Source organism: Lagopus muta, chromosome 15 (genome assembly GCF_023343835.1).
Source record: "Lagopus muta isolate bLagMut1 chromosome 15, bLagMut1 primary, whole genome shotgun sequence".
NCBI classification, from domain to species: Eukaryota; Metazoa; Chordata; class Aves; order Galliformes; family Phasianidae; genus Lagopus; species Lagopus muta.
This window is the reverse complement of record NC_064447.1, coordinates 10,059,553-10,077,064: the sequence shown is the minus strand read 5'-3', so window position 1 is coordinate 10,077,064 and position 17,512 is coordinate 10,059,553. Positions and strand designations below refer to the sequence as shown.

At 49.6% G+C, this 17,512-nt stretch overlaps 2 protein-coding genes and 1 long non-coding RNA gene across 14 annotated transcripts in view; 1 reads left to right on the top strand and 2 right to left on the bottom strand.

Annotated features, from left to right (window-relative positions):
* Positions 1-2,504: 2,504 nt before the first annotated feature.
* B9D1 (B9 domain containing 1) lies at positions 2,505-7,902 on the bottom strand. The gene is made up of 7 exons (XM_048961290.1): positions 7,780-7,902; positions 7,566-7,634; positions 7,382-7,493; positions 7,218-7,314; positions 6,758-6,820; positions 6,381-6,448; positions 2,505-6,219 (listed from the first exon to the last, which is right to left on the bottom strand). The coding sequence occupies exons 1-7, from the start codon at positions 7,900-7,902 to the stop codon at positions 6,074-6,076; spliced, it is 678 nt and encodes a 225-aa protein (XP_048817247.1). The 3' UTR covers positions 2,505-6,073.
* A 113-nt stretch (positions 7,903-8,015) lies between these two features.
* On the top strand, positions 8,016-10,392 carry LOC125700540 (uncharacterized). 2 transcript variants are annotated; one of them, XR_007379968.1, is made up of 3 exons: positions 8,016-8,203; positions 9,173-9,269; positions 10,098-10,392. It is a non-coding gene; the product is annotated as an uncharacterized LOC125700540 (long non-coding RNA). The 2 variants fall into 2 exon arrangements; XR_007379967.1 differs by having other exon boundaries at positions 8,016-8,580.
* A 1,770-nt stretch (positions 10,393-12,162) lies between these two features.
* The window catches only part of CACNA1H (calcium voltage-gated channel subunit alpha1 H), a 200,957-nt gene continuing 195,607 nt past the window's right edge, over positions 12,163-17,512 (bottom strand). For 9 of the 11 annotated variants that reach the window (XM_048961278.1, XM_048961280.1, XM_048961281.1 and 6 more), the window contains 3 exons: positions 16,647-16,830; positions 14,130-14,308; positions 12,164-13,538 (listed from right to left, as the gene is read on the bottom strand). In XM_048961278.1, coding sequence (XP_048817235.1) covers positions 12,429-13,538; positions 14,130-14,308; positions 16,647-16,830 — 1,473 coding nt within the window. In that variant the 3' untranslated portion in view covers positions 12,164-12,428. Of the gene's footprint in view, positions 13,539-14,129; positions 14,309-16,646; positions 16,831-17,512 lie in introns of all 11 variants that reach the window. The other 2 variants (XM_048961277.1, XM_048961279.1) reach the window with 2 other exon arrangements.

The window sequence follows — 17,512 nt, the reverse complement described above, 5'->3', positions numbered from 1 at the left end:
TCTCAGGGTGAATCAGGGTGCTATTTGCCTGCTTTTGGGGAGGAAGAGGGCTATCTGGATGAAGTATTGTGCAGAGGCTTGCCCTGCCAGCAGCGCCAAGTATTTCTGCTGAGTGTGTGCATTGCCACTGCCTCCTGTTTGCTTTGGGTTGCGAGTGGTGCAGGCTTTGCTCTTCCGCTCATTTTCAGTGAGCTGTGGGGAAATGCTTGTGGCCAGCTTGTGCTCTGGCTTTGGCAAGACTTCCGCAGCTGCCTGCAATCCACTTTTCTGAGAACCAGACTTGATGTACGCAGTCCCTCGTGCTGAAAGCTTCCTCTTTCTGAAAAACGTAGCTATTGTGTGCCTTCCAGGTAATGTCCTCTCTGTATTTTGAGCTGGGACGCAAATGAACATGGATTTTTGGTAAGGACAGCAGATGGTTTTGGAGCTCAGGGTTATAAATAACTGAGAGCCGGTGTTATATACGGCGGTAGCAATCCAGCCTCTTAGTGTTGATCGATTATACCCTCTAATTGTTAAAGACTTCAGGCTTCAACTATTAAAAATCTCCCTCTCTGTTCCCTTTGGTGCCTTAAACTTCCCTGCTCATTACCTATCAGGTAGCTAATTGGCAGCAGTGTGGTGATCAATAGGGGATTGGCAGCTTACCAGTGTAACACAGCCAGTGGGTACAACTTCCAGTCAGTGAGCCACGCGTGCTGGTGGAGTCCTCATGGCAGAACTGCTGGCTAGGGCATGCATGGAAACAAGCAAACATTGCTGTTGAAGTGCAGGGCCTTTCTAATGCATCTGAACATCTCCATAGCCAGCAGCTGGGGTGCAGAGCACAGGCACTTGGCCTCCCTTTGCAGAGGGAGCAGATGCTCAGCAGGTCACAAACAGTGCACGATGCAAGCAGCCTGGGTGCATTGCTGATCTGATCTCAGTGCTTGTGCCACTGGTTGAGCAAGTGCATTCCCATCCTCAGGTGAAAAAAGTCAGTGCTATTTCAAGGGGCTGGATTAAAGCAGTAGTTTGTTTTCTCAGTGGGGTCTCTGGTTTTCTGTAAGGGCTTTTGAGGTGGGGAATGGAAGTCAGAGGGGTAGCCAAGCTGAAGGGAACCAGTTTTGACTTGGTGTAATGGTGTATTACCTGGGAGACCTTGGACTGGCTGGTATTGTGTTGGGTGGTGGTGTTTTATTTTTTATTTTTTTATTTTTTTAAAATATATCTTCATCAGCAAGTCTAGCACTAAATGTAGTGATATTCTCTGAGGTGAATTTGGATGCTTAAATATCTTGACCTGAATCGAGGTATAAAAATAGAAGCCTGCTGCATCTAGATGCTTCTGCTAATCTTCCTGCTGAAGGACAAGAGACCAAAACGTTTGCAGCCAATAGGGAAAATCTCCTGTTCTCACTGTGCTGTTGCAGCATGGCCTTTGTCCTGGCTTCAGTGGCCAAAAGATGCTTTCTAATGTCTGTGCTCCAAAGATGGCTGGGTACTGGAAATGTACCACAAACCTTGAGTACAAGGGATGCTCTGCAGCCATCCTGCACAGGCTCTGCTGCTTGGTGCTATCTGCCCGTGCTGATGGGGAAATGGGAAAGGGCTGGAAGGAGGGAGTCCTGACATGATGTTGCCAGACCCAGGTGGGCCATCCTGGGACTGCTTGGTGCTGGGCTGCAATGCTGCCAGTGATAGGGCTGCGCAGAGTTGGAGCTGAAACTCTTGACTTTCAATCTGTTTTGTACCTCAGGAGGCTCCTGTTCTGTAACCAGCACTGCTGCAGGGAAGCACTTGTCAGCTTGAATCTGTCTGCAAGGCACTCATTTTCAGATGGAGATAATTTCTAGCTGCTGTTGCAAAACAGCCTCAGCAACCTGAGGACCAAAGCAGCTGGCACCACAGCATGGAGCAGTTCTCCATGGGAGCATGACTCAGGTGTCCTTCATACAGTGCTATTAGCTCACTGTTATTAGAGATCTCTAACGTCCTCCTCAGAACTGCCACGAGAGGGCAGGAGCTGATGCTGCTGTTTCTGGTTTTGGTAGAGCTGCAAATACCTTGCTGACAGGTTTTCAAGTCAGTGTTCAGACCACATCCTTCGCTGCTTCCTTCCAGGGCAGCTTCCACTTCAGTGGCAGGAAAGCTCTCCCACAGCACAAGGACTGTTGGTCCTGAGCCCTTTCCACAGGGGGTTTGTTTCCAGGTGAAGTTTGATTTGTTCCCTGCACTGCGTGGAGCAGCAAGAACCTCCATAACCTCCATCCTCACTGCTGTTTTTGGTGTTGTCTGCCTGGCCAGAATGCTGGGGGGAGGAACTGGGATCTGCATATTCACTAGAAATCCCTCACATGCACTGTCATTGCTGTGTTAGATTCCAACAGCTGCTGCACTAGCACTCACATCCCCACCACCTGCAGGGTAACTGAACACAAGTTCCAAATAAGCAGGAAAAACTCTTTATGTGGAATTAAGAGGTTAATGGCCAATTTCACTGTCTGGGAGAGATTTAAGTGGAACAAAGCAGAGGCTGCAGTGCCAGCTGACAGCTTTGTACCACCATCTGTGTTACAAGCACTGGGAACTTCAGCCCAGGGTTGGAGAAGGGAGAATGAGTAAGTAGTAAATGATGAGGGTGGGAACAGCTGCCTGGAGCATGGAGCAAAGGAAATTACTTCAAGCCTCCACTATAACAACTTTTTTTTTTTTTTCCCTGGGTTTTGGCTGTTCTCAAATAATGGGTTCTTTAACCTTTCATATATTAACAGCAACTGCAGTGAACACTTACAGACCATAAATCCCTACCTTATTAATGTCAGCCACAGCATCGTGTCTCTGTTCTTTTGTCATGAGAGCAGAGAATCTCCCCAGTGTGAAACAGCTGCAAACCCTCTGCCATGGCTGAGGAGCAGAGACTTAAAACCGAGACAGTTGTCCGGAAAATCATAAAGGCAGCAGCAAGCCTGTCTATGGGAGAACATGTTTATTAGATAGATCAACAGTCACCTTTCTGAAGAAACAGATGGCATTGAACTCAGGAAGCTGTTATTGAAAACATCACCCCCACACGTGCCATTGCATAAGGAGCAGACTGTCAGACTGAAGAGATCCTACAGCAAAGCATCCATGCACGGAACATGTTTTAAGACCTTTCAACCAGGTATCACTTCAGATGGTGGCACAGTGTGAAGCTGTATGCAGGTAAACTCACTGCAGCCTTCTGGGAGTGGAGTCTGCATTTTATCTGCTTTGAACTGTATTTTTTCATGAGCAGAATCTCTGTTGTGCAGCTGTGCTCTGATTGGACCTGGGGCAGGTAACTGTGCTCCAGGGAAGAGAGAGATTTAAGCAGTGGTAGCTGGTAATGTCTGTGTGATCCAGGTCTTTCACACACAGCTATTTCTCCTGCTACTGTCGATAACTGCTTCCAAAATACTTCTAAAAAGGAAACAATAATTCCTCACATCTCTTCTGAGCCAGCAGGAAATATTTACTAATATTGATTCCAGTGTGACTCAGCTGAGAGATCACAACAGTTGCCAAAACAACTGGTTCTACACTTCTAGTAAAGGGATCCACCAACAAAAACAAGCCAGAATAGAAACAAAGAGATGAAAGAGATCTGTAAGGCCATTTGGAGAAGTACTTCTCGATATTACAAAAGATGCAAACACAATAAAAAATCCCAGTGCTCATGTTATCATTTCAGAAATTATTTTTATTTGGTGACAGCACAGTGTGAAATAACCACTTCTAACTTGGCTGCTTTACTTGGCTTTTGTTCTGGAGGCTCTTTGTTCCTACAGTTTCGAGGTCCTGGTAGTTCACTTACAGGGTGGTATCACTGTAAGCCCTTCTCACAGTTACCTCCTGATACATGCACTCAAAACACGAGGTTACATGTCCACATGTAAATATGAAGATGACTAGGCAATTAGTCATTTTACCACAGCATGTACTTCTGTGCTGTTCTTATAGGTACAATTGATACCTTGGATGATTCAGGACTTAGAAACATCCATGCTGGCACAAACAAAAACAAACCCTAGGCAGCTGAAAGACAGAAACAAAAACATGTAGACAGTAGGGTTTGTTCAGCCCACAGGAAGAGCACTAACAGTAGCTCATAGGAGGATTCGGTGAAAGGCTGTGGTAAGATGTCAGAAAAGAAGCTGTTCAGACTGAGGAGCAGCTTTGTGTCCTCACACTGAAGGCATTTGAGAATAGTTTCAGAGCTCCTGTCACGCACTGTAATGCTATAATGTGATGGAAAGTACAGCAGTAACAGCTAAGTAGCAAAGTCTTAGGCTTCAGCAAGTGAGAACAAACAAATACAGCAGAACAGGATGCAGAAACCACAAAAAAGCTGCTTACCAGTGGAAGGTAGGCTGCAATCTCCAGCAAGACAGCTTTGCTTCCACTGCCAACCCTTAAATGTGGTGTGAGAAGGGGTGGATCCTGGCTCCATTGCATTGCACACACCTGAGCTCCCCTGGGTTGGCCCTGCCTTCCCGCCAGGTGCTCAATCACTGCTTCAGGCCCTGACTGACATTTCTTCTACACCCACCAGTAACAAATAACATGGTTTAGGTCATTCATTTGGGTTATGCAGTGAGAAAACCTAGTTACAGCAAACACGACCATTAACTGTGTAAACAAACACCTTCCTCACACTCTATTCTCTCTTCTTTGAATCCATACTGTCACAACAGTGTGTCACCTGAATGATTATTTTGGCAGAAGGCTGTTAAAAAATGTTGCATGCAGCTTAGAACCTTGGCTAGTGTGAAACACCAAGATCTGCTGGCCTGAAGGGACCATCTTAAGCAAATGTGGTCTTTTGTGCTACTCCTGACTGTCCTGTACAGCACAGTGCCTCTGGTAACCAGTGTGACTTGGAGCTAAATACAGCGCACATGATTGGTTGGCTGAGACTGCAACTTCATTTCAAATCCTTCTCCAAGGTTTATCATTTTAGTCAATATCTGCACATGAGATTCTGTTTGTTCTATCAGAGGTTAAAAGCATGCAGCAGGCATATATTTAACACCACGTTCTCTAACACTTGTAAAATAAGCTGTCTTTTTTTTTTCCCCCCCTTCTGCAGCTTGATGCAGAAATAGAACCTGGAAATGAAAGAGTCATCATCTTGTTCTGAAGTACAAAAACCCACTAACAATGTGGAAGGGTTGGTTTCTAGTGCACAACTATTTTACTTTATTTAGTTGCACCAGCTCAGTACTACATGGGATTACAAAGATACCTGCTGTGGCTTTTGCAGACAGAAGTGCATGGCACAGAGAAAAGCGTGTGCCTCACTGCAACATTTCCATACTGCCTTCTTCTTTGGAAAGCATCCTAATTTCAATGATTTCCCACTTCTACCACAGAATTATTAGTAAAAACAACTGGGATTGCACTGATGTTTTCAACAAAGGAAAATCAGTACAACCACAAACCTTCCTATTCTTGAAATACAAAAAGATAGTAAAAAAGGCTGTTACAAAAAGACTTGGCAGGTCTTCTTTTGAGATAGTCCAATATTATGCATAAAAATGCTTGCCCAGTCAATGGGTGCACAGAGGTGAGGCTAAGCAGGATTATCGCAGTAGAAAGACAATAAATGAAAAATGCTCACCGATGTTGTAGGCTCGCAAGAGGAGCAATCTCCAGAAAGATCCTTCCTCAGTGGCAGTCAGCACTTAAATGGGATCCAGGAGAGGTGGAGCCAGGCTCCACCCCTTCTGGTAGCACAGGAGAATTGCCTTCACCTGTGCTCTGCAGCTCATGGCTTGCCTCAGGTGGTCAATCAGAGGTTCAGACCTGATCAGCAGTTCCCATACAGTGCTAAACAGATCTGACAGCGTTAATTTATATGTTTTCTCAACCTGTATTCTTCTGAAAGAATAATATTCTACATAATTACTCCAAAGCCTTATGGGTTAGTGTTTTGTTTTTAGAATGAAGGTCAGGTAAAATGTTCTCAATTGAGTCAGATGCTCATTTTCCATTTGAAGGAAAAAGAAAACCAAAACGAATCCCCGGTGCTTAACTTCTCTGTGTACCTTTGACCATCTCACTTCTGAGTTCAGTACTTATGAATCCTTTCTGTAGCAGGCACCAGGCAGGGGTTCTGCATGTCGCTTGGGCTCACATCATAGCCCAGCTTCTTCATATCTTTAGTCACGACGTTGAAGGAAATGGTGACAAAGCCTTGAGATCGTACCCTCGTTACTAGAAGAAAGAAGACATGAATAATGCTGGTTCGCAGCAAATTTTGAGTCATTGCTGAACTCAGTAGCAGGGCAGGTCTGCTTTTCCAGGAGGAGAAGCAGATGGCCAAGCTGTAGCCTGCTGTCATGCAAGGGTTAGAGCAGGAGCTCCTGCAGAATTACCTTCTCTTCCTTCTCCCCGTGCTACCACTTTTGGATCAGTAAATTCTGGACGTCTCCCCGTGAACCAACTTGGAGAAGAGAACAGCAAGTAAATAATTGGACACAGTTGGTAAAAGAATTCAGGTACCAGACTGCTGTCCTTTTTTTTCAAACCAACAATTTTGAAATGTGAGGATGAAAACCCAACAAGTTAGACAGGCATTTAAGAAAATGCTTCAAAAAACCCAGACACCTGAAAATGTGACTTTACCTCCATAGCTCAAAACTGTGTGGTTATGAATGAAAGAATACACACACACTCATCAGTGAGCAGCTGGGCAGATGCTTGTGAATAAAACCATGAACTTCTTTAAAAATAAGCAATCTTAAATGATTACCTTGTAAACTTCTGCAGCTTGGATGTGGACTCCGGAACAAACATAGCAATGGTTCTTTTATGCCTAAAACAATTCAGATACATCAGAGCACTGAACAAAGAAAAAAAAATACTTGTATCAAAAGTGTTTGCTTGCATAGGAAGAGCATAACTGAGTCAGTTTCCAGGGGTGAGAATGAAAGCTTAGTGTGTGCTGAGAGTATTGGGGGGAGAGCTAACGTACTGCTCTTCATCTGTGGGCTGACTTCAGGCAGTTCTAACTTAAGGAGTACCAAAATCCTAAAAGATTGCCAAAAACTATTGGATAACATGGGACTACTGCTAGAAATTCCACGTCCCTTCTGCCAAACGAACAAGACATGATAAGCAGATCCAGAGATGCTTTTGTCTCTGAAATGACTCGGTACCTTGGAAATTCATCTCTATTTCAGCCCTGAACGATGACAGGGCTGTCACCTCACCTTCCTGGCGTGAAGGGAATGTGAACGGCTCCATAACCTCTGACCACATCATTTCCAAAGAAATCAGGTCCATAGACGCTCACTACAATCTGCGGCCCTGCAAAAGACGTGGCTGTGAGAGAGGCTCCCTGCACACAGGCTGGCTCCCACCCCGCAGCACCCACAGCCGGACGGGTTGGTGCTCTTGAAGGTGATGTCGATGGGGAAGTTCCAGACGAAGGTGGTGGGTGCGACGTCGCTCTTGGAGGTGATCTGGGAGATGCCCTCCTCCAGGCCCTGCGGGGATAAAGCGGTGTGAGCCCGGCCCTGCGCTGCGCGTGCTGCCGGGGGCACAGAACGGGGCCTCACCGCCGCCGGAACCCAGTCCTGGCCGTAGACGAAGCAGAACTTGCAGTAGAGGTCGTCGAACCCGGGGAACTGCAGGAGAGAGGCTGCGTTAGCGGGGCCGGGCCCGGCCCGCCGTCACGGACGGGAGCTGAGCCGGGGCCGCGCTACGGGGCCGAGCCGCCGGGCTGGGCCGCGCTGCTCACCGCTCCGAGTCCCGCCCCGCCCCGCCGCTCACCTGCCCGCTCTCGATCTGCCCGTTGACGGCCACCATGAAGACGCTGGGGCTGCTGGCGGCCGCCATGTTGCCGGGGGCCGTTGCCGTGGGGACGGACGGAGCGGCGGAAGGGACAAACTTCATCGGGGCGCGGTGCTCCGCGGAACGGCGGGGCGGGGTCTCGGAAACCTCCCGAACTCGGGCGGCTCTTTCTAAGCCGTTCCTGCCGCTCAGGCGCAGGGAAACGGCCGCTAGGTGCTGCTGCTGGGCAAGGAGCGAGCCTGGGCTGTCCGTGGGAAGGAACGCTTGGGGTCGGGGGTCTCTGGGGCTCTCACGCGGTCTGGTGTCACCCCGCGGGGTCACAGAGCTGCTTCGTCCCCACGGTTTCCAGCATTATTCGTTCCCACGGACGCGTTCTGTGCCGACGTTCAGACAGATTTTTCAGGTTGTATTCGAGATTTCAACGCCCAGCAAACAACAGCCGGGCAGCAGGATTGGATCCAGGCGGAGGGAAGGGGGATGGCCGCAATGTTATCCTTTCCCTTCCGTCCCTCAGGAAGGTTTCAAAGAAAGTCGTATATTTCCTCCGAAAATTGTCGGGGGGAAAAATAAAACCGCTCCCGATCAGCCATCCGTTGCTGCAAAGCGAAGCCGTTTAATTAACACTCCTTTTGTGGCTGTTTGTTTTGGCTGCCGGCTACCTGGGCTGCAGCTCAGAGCAACCAGGAATGGTTACCGATATCCCCCTGGAGCAGAAAAGAGCAGCAGGAAGCCAAAGCAGAAATGCCGGCCTTTGCTGTTCCGCACCCACCCCTCGTTATGGTGGGTAATTGATGGGATTGGGGTCCGGCTCTGACAGCAGCTGCAGAGCATTGCTATGAGATGCACGGTTTTCTATTCAGAATTAATTTGTATTGGAACGTGTTTCCATTTGTGAGACCCTTTTTTTTTTTTCTTTTTTCTTTTTTGATTAATGAGGAAAATTAATTAGGGCCTCCATCTGAGCCATGGAATAAATTAGCATGCCAACAGGAATGGGGAGAGGGTGAGGAGGAGGACTGAGGAGCTGCGTTCCAGGTTTGGTCAGGGCTGGAGGAACAGGAAGAGTGAGCAGCTCTGGGGAGAAGCTTCGGTCTGGTGGGATGCAGCAAAATCCCCAATGAAAACCCTGCCAAGAAGAAGCGATAGACCCAGCCATTAAAACACAGCCCTGGATTTAAAGCTTAATTGCAAAGGTTTAATGGATAAAGTCAGTTTGATTATTCAACCTAAGGAGGATTGTACAAACATCAAATAGTTATTAGTATCAGTGCCACCCGCGCGATCTCGCAGCACTGATTGATTAAGGGCTGTCTGTAATTGCATGGGGATGGTTCGTATCTGTGCTGCTCTCATGCTTTTATTCTCTCCTCAGCTTGGCTGTTTCAGGTCGATGCCATCCGAGATTCAGCCTCAAGGTCCTCGCTTGCTGCCTTCCCCGAGGTCCCTGCAGGCTGCACTTTGGCCAAATGGTAATTAAAAATGCAGAAGAGCGATCGATCCATTTAAATAGTAACAATTCACATTCATCCGGTGCTTTTCACTTCCAATCTTCAGCAACACCACCCTTGCAGGCAGCCTGGTGGAAACGGCTCAGTGCTGTGGAGGTTCAGTGAGCAGGAAGAGCAACACTGAGCTCTGCCCTGTTGGTTATGGCCACATCTGTTGCTGAGGCTGCAGCTCGGGGATGTCTTTTCCCCCCCATAGGAACTGCTGCAGTTCAGGTGCTGCCCCTGCTCCAAGCACTCTCCTCGTGCCATCCTGCTGCAGGAGCTGAGTTCATCCATGCACTTGAGAGGGGAATCAAATGCTTCCCACAGCCAGAAATGAGGTCTGTGGTTGGCCAGAGCCACCAGTGGGGTGCTTCAGCATGGGGTTGCCCCAGTGGGGTTCCAGCAAACCTCTCTTTCTGGCTGCCTCTGTGCCTGCTCAGCTCCCAGCCATCGCAGCACGCCGAGGCGAGTGGTTCCCATACTCACAACTGTGTCCTTCCAGATATTTCATCCCTTTGAGAAAAGGAGAGCCAGGAAGACATGGTCAGGTTCCCATTGTAGGGGGGATGCTGGGGATGCAGCATCCCTGAGCACAGGGTGGAGGAGCTGCACTCAGCACACAGGTGATTCCCAGATCATCCCAACACCAACACTTCCAGGCTACCCACATGGACAGGGGGAGCCATAGAGCAAGCCCTGCTGCTTCACCCTGCTGCTGATTTGGCCTCATTATTATTAATTACCTTGGAAAGCACATGTTGGCCAACCAGCAGATGTTCCAGCCTCAACCTGGCTTTTATTCCTCAGCAGGAACCCCCTGGTCAGCAGCAGCAGGCAGCAGATGGCTGCTCTCTGTTGGAGATGGGTTTGTATGCAGCTCACTGCCCACTGCAGAGCCTCAACTGGAAATCACAGAGCAGAGCAGCGCTTTGTGGGACAGACCTCCATCCATTGCCAGGCTCCCATCAACCTGGGTCCCCCCCCGGGGCTTTGGAGAGTGACAGCAGCACCACAGGACACACAGCACTGCTGTGCTCAGCTCAGGGCTCAATCCGCATCCCTTCCTCTCCTCAGAAGGACACAACCACAGCCCCCAAAGCGCTGTTAGGAATTACCTTGATGGTGCTTTTCCAGAATCCCCCGTTAAACCAACAGGAAGGAAGAACTGCAGTCATCCCCCCTGGCTGCTGGTTGCACAGAGCCGCGCGGGGCCCCGGGCTGCTCACAAAGTCAGGCCAGGCTTCCAGTTTATACAGTTTAATACATGTGAAACGAGATACATTTCCTTTTGAGTAATGAATGCATAAATAACAGAAGATATACGTGGATGCATAAATATGAGGCGGCATGGAATGAACCAAACGAAAACGGTTGCTTTAATTCTTTCTGTTGGTTGGTTGGTTGTTTTTTTTCCCTTGTGTCTTTTTGCTGCTGGTGCGCAGTGCTGGGGCCGACCGACACGTGATGTCAGTGCTCTGTGGTGAGGCTGTCCTGAGCAGAGGGCCTGGCTGAGGAGCAGGGAAGAGGCAGGGAATGGAGGCTAAGAATGGAAAATCAACCCCAAAACGAAACGTGTATATTAAAAAGTATTAAAATGGTGTTGACTTGAACTCGAGAGGCTTTGGAACGTGGCAGAGGAACCACATCCGTGTGGGTGTGGGTTCAGGTTGGATATTAGGAACAATTCCTCCTCTGGAATAGCGGTGATGGGTCAGTGCCATGGAGGCGCTCAGAACAGCGGGGAGGTGGCACTGAGGGACGTGGTTTGGTGTCACGGTGGGGTTGGGGATGTGAGAGGCCTTTCCCAGCCTCACTGGTGCTGATTACCACTGTGAACAGAAGGGGTTACGGCCACCACTGTGATCTCACAGCGTTCCAGCAGGAGGAGAACAGATCCCACTGCTCACACGGCCCACCACCACCAGCAGCTCTTTGCGCCTCGACACGCTGTACCAACAACTCGCTTTGAACTGCAGGAAACAAAATACATTTCTTAAATAATTTACTATTTATTTTTGTCTTTTTTTTTTTTAATCTCTTCCAATTGAACTTTTGCCTTTTTTTTTAGCGTGTGATGCAGGACACCTTGTTTGTGGACGGTGCTTCGGATTATTGCAGCGCTTAACCTGAATATCTGTTAAAAGAAGGAGGGGAAAAAAAAATAAAACAAGCGAAAGGACCATTGTACAGACGAGAAGGATGAATAACTTATTATTGCACTGGCTACAATTCAGTAGTGATTTGGTTTCTTTCCGTTGTTAGGACACAACCTCTAAAGTACAAAAGAAAAATGAAAGGAGTGGCGAAAGGAGGAGCTGTGGGCTGATGGTGAGGGGGAACGAGGGGGAAGGAGAGCAAAGGAGGAGCAGAAACATTTGGGAAACGAACGGCTGTAATAATCAGTTCCACATAAAACCCAAGGAAACACCACCCGGCCGCGGAGTCACACGTAATGCAAAAAACAGTATTGTTTCTCTATAAAAATATGTGCATTATGAAGAAGAAGAAGAGTTTTTGTGGGTACTTTTTTTTGTCTTTTTTTTTTTTTTTTGCCTTGTTTTGTATCTCACAAATACATTATTTCTATTTATATAACTGCTGATATACAGACAACGTACAGCTCCCATCTCCGGGGCGCTCTCACGGCGTGTGACATCTCTAAAAGTGCCTTTTAAAAAGTTGAGCATCTTTTTAAAAACAAAACGAAACAAACAGACAAAAAAAAAAAAAAGAACAACAACAAAAAAACCCCCACAACGAAGTGACCAAGAGAGCCCTCAGCCCCCATCCGCCACCACCCGGATCAATGTGACCGAGGGCGCACAGGACCGAGAGCCGCCCCCCACCTCCTCCACTTTGCCCTTTAGAAAAGCCCCCTCTGAACCCCCGCCCCGAAACCCGGCACCGTTTCATCCGTTTGTTTGGTTTCTTCTTAAATAATAATAATAATAATAATAATAATTTTTTTTTTTTAATGTTTTCATTTTTTTTTTTGCAAACCTCCACAGCGCTTAAGAAGAAGGGACTGCAAGAAAGGGAAAAACCAGAGCGTGGCCACGCGGCCGCGCATTCCCTTCTGTGTCCAACCCCACGTCGGTGTCAAGCCCTTGAGACCCCCCACACCCCCATCCCAGACAGCTATACGGGCTCGTCGATGTCTTCTTCTGTCGCAACAGTCACCAAGTCCTGCATCCGGACGGGGCTCTTGGCCACGCTGAGCAGCTCTTTGCTTTTCTCGGCGTTGCTCCGTTGAGTTTTTAAGGGCTCCGGCTTTCTCAGTTCGCAGTCCGGTGTGGATCGCCCACTGTCCAGCAGATCCGAGAGGCTGCTCAGGGAGCCGCCGCCATCCGACTGCTCGAAGGAGAAGCCGGGGATGGCGAGGTGCTGGGCACGGCGCTCCGCTTTGCAGCCCGGCTCCCCCGGCTGCGCCTCCGCCGGCTCCAGGGGCTCTCGGTACGCCGGGAACTCGCAGGACGGGGTCCTGCGGCGCAGCATGCTGTTCTCGGAGGGTTTGGTGCGCGAGGCCGCCCCGCCGTCATCCTCCATGGGAGGATCTATAGAAATGCAGGGCGGGCTCATCTTCTTCTTCCTCCGGGCTCCATGGATGTACTCAGACTCCGGTTGGATGTGGGCAGGGGAGCGCGGCTTTTCCTCGGCGCGCTCCTCGAAGCCGCAGTCCCCATCGCGGACGGAGGGGCAGATCTCGATGGAGTGCCGCCTTTGGTCATCCGCCCAGCTGGGCTTGGTGAGGAAGCCCTTCGTATCGATGCTGTAAAACTTCTTCAAGTCCCTCTCCTTGCTGCTGCCTGCTGCCAGGCTGCTTGTGCTGCAATTCTTCAAGGGCACCGGCGATGCGGCCGGCGAGACGAACGGCGATGTGGAGCAGCTCCCGGCCTCCGAGTGCTCCCCCCAGTCTTTGGCTGAGCTGTTGATGTGGCGAACCTCCTCGTCAGCCAGGTCGGAGGGCTCCAGGAGGCAGCCCTGGGGCCTTGGGGGGCTCTCGGTGGGACTGGGGACCCCGTGCTGGCTGCAAGAGTGTTTCCGAGTCAGCGATGGGTGCCGGTGTGGGGAGGTTGGTGGGGAGCGTGGAGGGGAGCATGGCAGGGAGGAGGCTGCGAGGTGGAGAGGGCTGGGGGTGAGGGTGTGCTGAGGGTGCTTTGGTGATGGTGGCATCTCTCCATGCTCTGCTTGCACGTTGTCCTTAGGGTCTGGAGGGTGTCCATCCACAGAGTCTGTCCAAATGGCCTCCTGGAATCAGAGAATCGTGAAAGCTGGAAAAAATCTCTAAGATCACCAAGTTCAACCCCAACCCAGCCCCACCGTGACAGCAAATCACATCCCTCGGTGCCACAACACTGTAGTTCTTTAACACCTCCACAGGAACAGTGACTGCACCACCTCCCTGGGCAGCCTGTGCTGAAGCATCACCGCTCTTTCAGAGAAGTTGTTCTTTCTGATAGTAAACCTGAAGCTGCACTGGAAAAGGAGGAGAGAGATGGAGATGAGGAGAGCCTGGGGGTCTGCCGGGTGGCACTGCATGTGGCAGAGAAGTTGGTGGGTGTACGCATCCCTCACTGTGCTGTTGTGCCAGCTCCCATCAGACCATGGCTGTACAGGAGAACATTGTGCAACCAGCCCATGGCAGGAGATGGAGCTAGATGGGTGTTGAGGTCCATTCCAACCCAACTATTCCATGGTTCTGTGATTTTATGTCAACAGAACCGGAAACATTTTGTTCTAAAAAGAGGAATGCTGCTGTCAGCTTCAAGAAAACTGGAAAAGAAGAGAAACAGCAGGGTGACTACAGGGGTTTCCCTCTCTTGACTCTTGGCCTCTTACCTGCCGGCACAGCAGCTTGTTGAGAGCAGGAGACCGGGGGACGACGTGCGGGGGAAGGACCTTCCAGCGGTGCCAGCCCTCGCGGCCGGGGGAGCGCACAGCCACATGGAGGGACTCGGGGGGGACCCTCAGGGAGGAGCACGTCCCCACGGGCTGCGAGCGGATGGAGGTGATGGACCCTGGGACACAGAGAGGGGACGGTCACTGCTGCTGCAGTGGCGCCTGTAGGCTCCAGCATCTGCGTTACACGTGGCCCTGCCCTCTCCAGGATATTGCCCACTATAAACTCGATGCTCATAGCTTCTGTTTTCTGTTTCAGGTAACAGAAACCTTCTCTTGCAACACCCTGCCCTGGCTTTCCCAGGAGGGGACAATACTGACATGCACAGGACAGAATTCCCATTTGCTACCATTCATACAGTCCCACCACTGCCTGACACGAAGCAGAACGTGGCTGGCTCCCATTCATGGCACAGAGGCTGCTGAGCCTGAAGAAGGCTCCCAGCTCCCCAGCTGCACCTAAAGGCAATCCCACCTCCCCATCCCCTTCATAGTGCTGCTTTACTGCGGTTCTACTTTGTTTGAAAGATCTTTGTTTTTTTATTTTTTATTTTTTTTGGCTGCAGGATTTATAGTCCTCATTAGCTTGAAACCCAGCATCTGTTCCTGCGCTGCCGCTCCATGTTAAAAACACAGCTATCCATCACTTCAAGAGATCTCGCCCAGAGGTCAGGGAACTTGAACCTGTGACAAAAGCCATCCAGTTTGCAATTGCATTTCAGAAAGAGGTTTGTTGTTGGGAAGAAAGAAAACGTATTGTTTAATCACTTTTCTTTTGGAGCTTTTCTCCACAACAGCATGGAAGCAGCAGAGCAGTGGGCTTCCCACCCCCCAACCCGCCCCACTTCTCCCTCTTTTGTTTTTGGGCTCTCCTATGGGCAGAGTTTCACTCTTGAGTTGTGCTATTCATGCACTAACCCAGGCTTCACAAAACGTTTTTTATGATGCAGAAAAATGTTGCCATAAAACCTTTTACAAATACAGCCATAAAATCAAAACCCTACACTTTCTTTCCCGTCCTTGGTTGGAATTTCCTTCTGTTGGAAACTTTCCATCTAGCTCTTATACAGAAAACAAATAAAAAAAAACCCCTCTAGATAGCACAGTCGGGAGCACTGAAGGAATCCAAACACTTCTGTATTTGTACACTTTTCTCCTGTTCTTCCAATAAATCAGCAAACTGCTTGTATGACCACAACAGCCCAAGACTGCTCACCTCACAGCATCTTCAGTGTGCTGGCACTAAGATATGGGCAGAACAGCAGACATTCTTAACTAACAGGGAAAAGCCCATGACGAAATTAATGCTAATGGGAATCCGTGTGTGCTCAGTTTTACAATTCATGTACCTTACAGGACTATGACTTAAGTAGGAGAGAAAATAAGCACCCATCATAGCCATCGTTTGAGTGTTCCTGGAGAGAAACTGGGGAAGGATGAAGAGTCCTTGGTCAGCTCTACCCACCCCTGCCCCCATCACAGCAGTCCCACACTGGCATAAATCCTGATTTACACCCACCGCAGAGATGAAAAGCATCCCCAGCCGTCCGGCCATGAAACTCAACCTTGTTTTCTTTGCTCAGAGAATTTGCAGGTGAAATAATACTAGCACATACTGAGCAGAGAACATTACCTGGTATCCAGGCTGCTTGAGCAAATAGAGTTAATTCACCCCAGGAAATCAGAGCAGACCTTGCCAGTCCCATCAGGGTCTGTAAACCCACTGCTCTTCTGTCCAAGCAGCACGTGCATTTCCAAATGTTGCACTAAAGGAAACCAGGCTGGTGAGTGCCTGGGAGCCACTCAAGCAGCACATGTGCTTTTAGGGAGGCAGATAGTTTCTTCCTTATTGATTTCCCCTTCAAACCAACTCACCAACAAAGGAGACAGAACGGGGAAATGTATTTGGATGCAGTTAGGTAAATGTATGCTCCCAGGCTCTGCACAGCTTGCGATTCCCTGGCTGCAGGGCCTCTGCCCAAGATTCACTGTAAGGGCTGTGGAGGCACTGGAGGGTGCTTTCTAATCTTTATGCTCCCAAAGAAACTCCTCCATCTATGAACTCAATGTACCGTGTGAAAAGGAGCTGCTCTGAGACTGAAACAAGAGCTGTAAGGAGCTCTTCAGGAAGCACTGCCGACACTAGCTTTCATTCCTGCTGATTTTATTGATTCGTATCCCTGATGTCAGGGCTGATCACTCGAGATGAAATGTGCAGTTAATATCCTTTTCCTCGGCTAGCAGCCCGTCCTCCACGCCTCTCCCATTGCCTGGCAGCCCCACTTCTCCCCAGATGTCCCCACACGGGGATGTGACAGAAACACAAAGCTGCAGTCCTGCAGTGGTGTCAGGACAACCAAAGCAACACCCAACCCATACGCAGCTCCGGGGGCATCTTCCCCATCCAACCACCATGCATCTGCCCCATGGCTCTGGCTGGAGCCACGCGGATGGTACCTCGCTGTGACTTGCAGGGATACGTCTCCATCTCCACCTCGTGGAGGGGAAAAGGAGCTTTGGCTGGCATCACAGGCCGGAACATGTAGCTGTCATTGGGCAAGGAGTGCATGCGTGAAACGGAGATCTTGCGGACCGTCAGCAGGTTCTGGGAATCCTGAGGCTGCGGGCTGGCCATGCCTCCCTGAAAAGCAAGAGAGAGAGAGGGGTCTGTCAGCATCTGGGTGGGTTTATGGCTTTTTTTTGCTTTAAAACCTCGTGCAGATGTTCTTCTTGGCACCTCATAGAGAACCTGCAGCCCTGGTGACTGCAATGGCAGCACAGCTGAGTACAGAGTTCAGACTCTGGCTCGAATGAAACAAGGCACCAATGACACTGCTCTGCTGGCAGTGCCAGGCCCCACGTGCTTCTGGAAATCCATACATGATCTCCTCAAACACACACAGACAGAGGCAAACATTGAAACGTACACCCACAGTAACATCACTGCAAACCCTGCGGCCTTTCCCCTGTGACATTTGGGCACTGCTGACCCCAGAGGAGGCAGCTGCAGGGCATCCCAGGGCATCACACGTGTGGGTGCAGAGCTGGGTTCAGGGAAGGGATTTCTGTGTTTGGCCTCAAGCAGGGCTCCTCAACACATCCCCCTCACAATTCACCCTGTTATCTAAAGCACAGTGAATCCCTCTGGTTTTTCCTTTAATGTCAGTCTCCCGGTGACGGACTGAAAACATTTTCCCAGCTGCATGTCTTAAATTAAATGTATTTTGCTTTGCTCCTCTGGGCTGTTTTCCCTCTGTGCAAGCAAAACCTGTGCCTGAGATCCCCCACTGGATAATTTGGAGTTCACCAAAGATCTGGTTAAA

Excerpts from the sequence above, each read along its gene's own strand:
- B9D1 (XM_048961290.1), bottom strand. The coding sequence starts at position 7,902 with ATGAAGTTTGTCCCTTCCGCCGCTCCGTCCGTCCCCACGGCAACGGCC. Across the intron at positions 7,494-7,565 it reads AGGACTGGGTTCCGGCGGCG|GGCCTGGAGGAGGGCATCTC; the intron begins GTGAGGCCCCGT and ends TTATCCCCGCAG. Across the intron at positions 7,315-7,381 it reads GAGCACCAACCCGTCCGGCT|GGCCGCAGATTGTAGTGAGC; the intron begins GTGGGTGCTGCG and ends CGTCTTTTGCAG.